General features: G+C 42.1%; 1 protein-coding gene across 1 annotated transcript in view; it reads left to right on the forward strand.

Moving 5' to 3' along the window:
• Nucleotides 1-3,940: 3,940 nt before the first annotated feature.
• Nucleotides 3,941-7,396, forward strand: part of tgm8 (transglutaminase 8) — a 19,216-nt gene continuing 15,760 nt past the window's right edge. The window contains exons 1-3 of the mRNA XM_050039416.1: nucleotides 3,941-4,073; nucleotides 6,052-6,222; nucleotides 6,770-7,024. Coding sequence (XP_049895373.1) covers nucleotides 4,007-4,073; nucleotides 6,052-6,222; nucleotides 6,770-7,024 — 493 coding nt within the window. The 5' untranslated portion in view covers nucleotides 3,941-4,006. The remainder of the gene's footprint in view (nucleotides 4,074-6,051; nucleotides 6,223-6,769; nucleotides 7,025-7,396) is intronic.

Raw genomic sequence — 7,396 nt, forward strand, 5'->3', positions numbered from 1 at the left:
TGAACTCTTTGTGTGTCAGTAGTGTTGTCTACTCAGTTAATCTTCACTTGACTGCACAACCGGTTCCAGGGACAGTTGTGTCACAGCACTTTACCAACTGGATTAATCACAATAAGAAGTAAATGTCTTCTATTTGTCTTGAACCGATGCTCCTTGATGACTGACTGAACAGCAAACAGTTTAACACAACAACTTTAAAGGCGGTGCTATGCCATGCTTTATGCAGTGTCCACAACAGGTTTTAAAGTGGCCAAAAAAATCTGTTACTGCAGGTGAAAAGTCACCTGGAAATGCAGGAACGTCCTCAGAATGAACTCGTGCATACAAAAGTTAAGACAGTTCTATAGATATAAGAAATCCATGCATGTGTTTGGGTAAGAGTCAAGTAGATGTAGCGACATTTTCAGGGCCGTTGCTGGACATTTGGGTGCCCTAAGGCGAAATTTATACTTCTGCGTTGAATCGACACCATACCTAGCAGTGAGGCAGACCCCTGTCTATTTCTGTAAGCTGAAACCATTTCCCTCAGTGGAAACAAAGCTTTTATTAACTTTAATTTCACAGATGAGAAACAATAAACTGTGAAGACACAAAAGTCTCCACTAAAATATCATTTTAAGTCTGTGAAGACACAAAAGTCTCCACTAAAATATCATTTTAAGTCTTCTGTGATTTATCCTGGCTTCATATGAGCAGAGGAAATCTCTGCTTGTTGCTAGGCTAATTTATACAATGTAAAATACCATAGGCTTGTGCTAATAACGTTAGCATGTTGTATTTGTGTGGAAAACGTTTAGTATAAAATAGTTGTTTTGTCGGTGAACCTCATTAGTTGTATAGAGTTGAATTTTGTGACATTACCTTTGTTAAATATTGCTGTTGTCCCTGGCTTCGTATGAGCAGAGGAAATCTGAAGTAGCTGGTAGGCTAATTTATACAATGTAAAATGCCATAGGCTCATGCTAATAACGTTAGCATGTTGTATTTGTTTAGAAAACATGTTTAGTATAATAAAGTTGTTTTGTCAGTGAACCTTGTGAGTTGTAATAGAGTTGAATTTTGTGACGTTACCTGTCTTAAATGTCGCCTTTGTCCCTGGCTTCATATGAGAAGAGGAAAAGTTTGCTAGCCTCCAAGCAAATTTATACAATGTAAAATACCATAGGCTTGTGCTAATAACGTTACACTATAGAGCTAACTACAGGAAAAGCAGACACACATACACGTTTGTGCAGTCTTCTTCAATTAAATAAATCATTACAGTCATTACAGACTCGCCAAGGAATGAGTCCTAAAACCTGAAAATGAGTTAGCATTTCAGCACTCCTGGTTCCCTTGTCTCAAAGTCAGTGGGTTTTTTGTTTGTTGCCTGAAACAAGGTCTGTGGTTTACACAAGCTGAAGAGACTTTCATGTTTTGTTCTGCGACATAAAATACATCAGTGAATACCCCACTTGTGTATTTTGAAGCTTTTATGTGTCTTAAAAACAATGGTACGGCCGTTCTGTGGGGGCAACATTCAGACACGCAACTGTGGTGTAGTTTGTTTACGGCCTAACGTTAGCTTTTTACCTCTGGCGGTTGCATTCAGGCTTCAAAAATCATGAAAGTGGTGTTAATTTATGAAGATAATCATGCTGGACAAAAGGTGTAGGGATCATAAATGTTTGCCACGGAGCTTAATTTCTGCAATGAGTCAAAATCCAATGGAAAAATCTAGCAGGCTTTTTGACGATTGAACCAGGACGATGCTAACTTCAACTGGGAGAGTCAATGAAATATGTCTGATTATGATTGATGATGATAATATTGCTGTTTTAGTCCTGTGTGCCCTCAGCGGCGGCACTGACTGTTTTATTTGTCCAGATTATGTGCTCATTTTTCATCCAGTGGATCTCATCTAAGATTTTCTCAGCCACCCCTTGTCACTTTGTACTGAGTGTTTGTTTATACAGCTGTTCAGGATGAACCAGCTTCGCTTATAATACTAATCACTTTATTTAAATAGCACCTTTATAAACAGAGTTTACAAAGTCTTTTGACATGCAAAGCAAAAGCAGAAACAGGATACTCAGAAAGCAATAAAACAATTGTCCTACCAAACAAGCAAGACAAAACTAGGGTAGAGTCAAGATAAAGTTAAAACAAGATGACAAAAAATGCAGAATGCAGGACACAAAATGTCAGTAAGTAAACACAAATCCATCCATTTTCATCCGTTAATCCGAAGCCGGATCATGGGAGCAGCAGGCCGAGCAAAGCACCCCAGACGTCCCTCTCCCCAGCAACGCTTTCCAGCTCCTCCTGGGGGACCCCAAGGCATTACCAGGCCAGATGAGATATGTAATCCCTCCAGCATGTTCTGGGTCTGCCCCCGGGCCTCCTACCAGTGGGACGTGCCCGGGACACCTCTAACAGGAGGCGCCCAGGAGGATCCTGATCAGATGCCTGAACCACCTCAACTGACCCCTTTCAACGCGAAGGAGCAGCGGCTCTACTCAGAGCTCCCTCCGGATGTCCGAGCTCCTCACCCTATCTCTAAGGCTGAGCCCAGCCACCCCATGTAGGAAACTCATTTCAGCTGCTTCGAAATACAAATAAAAAGACCAAAAACAACAAAAGCAATAACGAGGAAATAAATACATATAAATAAATAAAAGACAACATCATATAAAAGCATCTCTTGTGAGGCATTAGTAAAATGGCGGGGGAAGGCAGTGATGACAGAATCTACTAACTTGGATAAAATTCTGGCGTTGGAGTGATTTGCTGAATTTAGAGAAGAAGGACGCTCTCGCTTCTTCAACTGCCTTTTGATATTTTTTCATTGGGTCTTTTTGTTACGTGACAAGGCAAGCTGCTGTGATGGCAGATGGTTACCAGGTGTAGAAGGAGTGGAGCAGGAGGCAGCAGACCTGGATAACGCTGCAGGTACAGAGAAGCAGGTGCATTAATCAAAAGTACAGGATTCACAAGGTGGCTTGAACGTGACTGACTAGTAAGCAGAGTCTATGATCTGGCAGCGTGCTGGAGTTGGAGCCTGGTATTTGAAGCTGAGCTGATTGAAGATGATGAGCAGCTGTGGTGACTCCTGTGCACCAGACAACACTTCTGTAATCAGAGCGAGAGAGGGGAGGTGGGAAGCTCCTGGCTAGGAGGGAGAGGAGGCTGCAGTTAATAATAATTAATAACTTTGGCAACTTGATATATGTGCCTCCTTCCTCTTCACCCCAGACAGCACAGTGGTGCAGTGGTTAGCACTGTTGCCACACAGTGAGAGGGTTCCAGATTCGAACCTGCCAGCCAGGCGGGGCTCCTCCTTGTGGAGTTTTTATGTTCTCCCTGTGTCAGCGTGGGTTTTCTCTGGATTCCCCGACTTCCTCCCACAGTCCAAAAACATGCAGGTTGGGTTATCTGGTGACTTGAAATTAAAATTGTAGGTTTGAGTGTGGCGTGAATCTATGTGTCAGTCCTTTGATAGTCTGGCAACCTGTCCAGAGTCCAGGTTTCTTAACAGGACAAGCGGTTAGAAATAATCAATGAATGAATCTTTATCAGCACTCGCAAACCATGTCTGACTTTCATTTTTATGTCAGTGTGCAGACCATCAATACGTTGTTTATTGTCATAAACACTTAGTTACACAAGTTGCTACCTGCCCATATAATTGGAGCTGAGGAAGCGTCTGCACACATCCCGCAGTATAGTATGAAATGCAGTCACATACACACACTCATAATATAATGTGATGGCAGCAAAGTGAACAGACATCTGTAAAAAGCCTGCTAAAAACATTCAATGCTTAACCGAACCTTCAGTCTGATCGCATGCAGCAGTTTCAGGAAGTGGTCAAAAAATCCATGTTGCAAGATGTGTTGTATGTAAATGTGAGAATGGGGCTGGGCTTGCCAGGTCTTTAAAAACAGCCAAAGCTGGTTCACCTGTCAGTGCGTTGCACACAACCTGTCAGTTTGCATTTTACAGTCTTCGAATCCACCACTCTAAGATGGACAACAGCAGAACCTGTGGGACGTGTGAGGCTCCTCTAATGATGCCAGGGGGGACTACATCGAGTAAGTACACTAGAGTTTTTAACAAAGGTATCTGTTTTCACTTTCACGTTTTATCTTGTCCTGTGTCGATCTCTGCATCCACACCCCAAACCTGATTGCGTGCACTGTATTGTGCTGTACATGAATACAGTCTGTAATGTTTGCGTAATGTGTTTAGACAGAAGCACACAGTAATGTACAGTCAGCTGGAAGTTTGGGGGATGATGCATACAGCTTGGTATGTACTTCAAACAGTAAATTAAATCAACATAATAAATCCTCACAGATCAGCTGCTGCTGTTGGGTCACATGGGCTCAGTCACATATCCGGTTTCCGTATGAAGCTGTCTGGCATGTGGTTTTTCATAGCAAGGTGTAATGTGTCTCACAGAAAAACAGAAACAAAACAACAACAACACAAAAAACTACAAAGAAATTAAAAGCAACAGGGACAATGTTGTTTATCAGCTGTTATTTTACTGTCTTTTTAGCAGCTTAATTACGAAAACATGTTTTCAGTTTGTCTCAAACTGTGTCTGTCTGTGGTTTGGTGGTCAAAGCCTGTTCTCATGCCAGTGAGACACAAAAAAACAAGAAGCTGAGGCTGAAATGCTCTCAAGAGCTGACGACAGCTGAGACATCAGGTGATAATTCTCTGTGGGTTCGTCAAAGCAAGCAAATCCTTCATGTTATACATTATCATTTGATCTATTGTTAATATGAATATATTTATTTATAAGTGCAACGTTGGGGTTTAAAACAAGCTCATGACAAAGGAGCAATGGAAAGACAAACTTAAACTCAACAGTTAAATGTTTCAACTAAGTCATGGCTCATCAAGAATTGCCTCCGGGACATTTGAGGCACAGGTACTGTAAAGGTATTTCAGACTTACTGTGTCATGTTCAAGGGGTCATTTCATGTTGCAAAAACTTGTCTCTGCTGCGTATCACACACACAGCGTTGAATGAAATTGCCTCTGGCGGCTGAAACTGCTTTTATCAGAGTCTCGATTGTGTTTGTGCGTGACTGCATCACCCCCGCAAGCTTTTGGGGAGGGGGCTGACTGATTTTCCAGGCTGCTGTTCTGGGGGGCCTGAGGTGGAGCCGAGCATTTTTCTTTTCTTCTCTTATCCTCTCCTGTTGCATCACGCCCCACCCACGCACATTTCTTCACCACATACTGTAACTCTGCCAAAAGTGGTTGCATGTACAACCTGGCCCTGCTCCAGTTTCTGCCAGAAACAGCACGCCAATTGTCAACATGATCAGCCAGTTTGTTGAGGTGAATCTGGGTCTCTCCACATCCTCACCTGAGCTCGCCGAGCGTGACCCTCACCTGGGTCAGCACCAAGCTGCAACCTCCAAGGCTGAAAATGAAGCTAACACTCAAGTGCCAAAAACTGCAGTTCCTTAAATGGCCACTTGAGGCTCCAGGAGCGAGCCAATCCACATAGACCCCCATGTTAAAATGCCAAACTTTACAGCAGAAATAAACATGTTTACAGCCTGATACACAAAACAAAGAAAGAAAAACAGGTTTTGGTCTCTGTAGTTAAGCGTCTACATATAAAGGACGCACGATATTATCAGTACATCATCAGTATCGGCCAATATCAGCTTTAAAATGAACTACCAGAATCGGCCAACATGCTTCTTCTAAATTTGCACGATGAGCAAAAAAATCCAGCATCGTGCATCCCTGGTATACATGTCTATGACTACGATGACAACCATAAAAATTGCACTAATCTAATTTGTTTTGGACACGAAAGAGATGGTCAAGTAAATGTTAGACATTATATTTGATTTATGCAAATTAATTAAATTATGGTCACTATCTTTGTGTGTGTCACAGATAAATTAGACTTTTCTTCTACTCGAGATTTGCTCTTTATAAAAAGTGGATTGTAATGAAATTAAATATCACTGCCATCAAATAAATAAATAAATGTTGTATTGTATTAACTTGTTCATGGTTGTTTTTAATCTCTTTCAGTCTTTGAATCTGTGCAGCCTTCCCCCATGAAGAACAACTTTCTACACTACACCAGTGAAATCTCAATGAAGGAGCTGATTGTGAGGCGAGGCCAGCCCTTCGACATAGACGTTAAACTGACGAAACCTTTCGACCCTAAACTTCACCCACTCAAAATCGTTGCAAGTACAGGTTGGTGTTTCATTAAGTTACTCGTTTTGAGTATTTGTTGAGGGTCTGTTCTGCTCTACGAAGCCAAAACACAGTAATATCTGTAAAGAACTCCGACCATGTGGCATCTTTTTACTGCATAAAAACATATGAATTGTTATAAATGAAATATTGTCACCGTTAGCGAGACAGAAGAGTTAGCGTTGGCCCGACAGGGAAGTTAACGTTAGCATCTTAGCTTAGCAGAGCAGCAGTAACAAAGCTTCTACACATGCGTAAGAAATAAGATAAAATAAGATTTCATGCATTTTAATATGAGTATTCAGCTCAACTCTAGTAGGTACTGAGTTTCCCCTGAAGATTGTAAAACTACATTTTCAGTTAGCTTGAAACTTTCCCACAATTTTTCCTTAATTTCACTTCTTAAAGTTTGAGGGATCTTGACAGCTAGTGAAATATCACATCACTGCATTAATTGGATGGTCCAGTCAGTTTAAACCAATGGATGGATGAATGAATGGATGGATTGTTACATCGGTAAATGAAACGTCTGATTCCCTCTCTGCAGGAGAACATCCAAGCGAGGACTTGGGGACAGCAACAACGTTCGGTATCCCAGATACTGTGAACCGGTCAGCATCAGCAAAGGCAGTGTGGAAGGTGGAGCTTCACAAAAACTCTGACCCAAAGTCGGGCAAACTGGTCCTCAGCATCACCCCCCCAGCTGACGCCCCCATAGGGGAGTACACCGTCATGGGTTGGCACAGGGACGAGCAAAAACTGCTGGCAAAGCCTGTGGTGCTCTTCAACCCCTGGTGTCGCGGTAGGTCAATCATCTGTCTTGTCTGTTAAAGTACTCTGTTACAAGTAAAGTCCTGCATTCAAATTGACCTATGGCTAAGCCACGCCCCCCTCCACTCACTCGGACAAACAATCTACATTCAGTGACCGGCGCTATGGCAGGTGTCACAGTACACGGCATTTCGCAGGATGCAATTGGTGATTTTTGGGGAAATAACAATCAGATGTCATTGAGAAGTAACCAAAAGGGCCTAAACTACACACTGGAGGGATATATTCATCATTTTATTGTTGAGAAGGTCGATGAAAAGCTTAAATTACAAGACAAAATTTACAGGTCACAGTGTACGCTTGTGAACCGCATCTCGTTGCCGTCGCCGTCAAAGACAACAAG

The sequence above is a fragment of the Epinephelus moara genome, chromosome 24, assembly GCF_006386435.1.
Source record: "Epinephelus moara isolate mb chromosome 24, YSFRI_EMoa_1.0, whole genome shotgun sequence".
NCBI lineage: Eukaryota > Metazoa > Chordata > Actinopteri > Perciformes > Serranidae > Epinephelus > Epinephelus moara.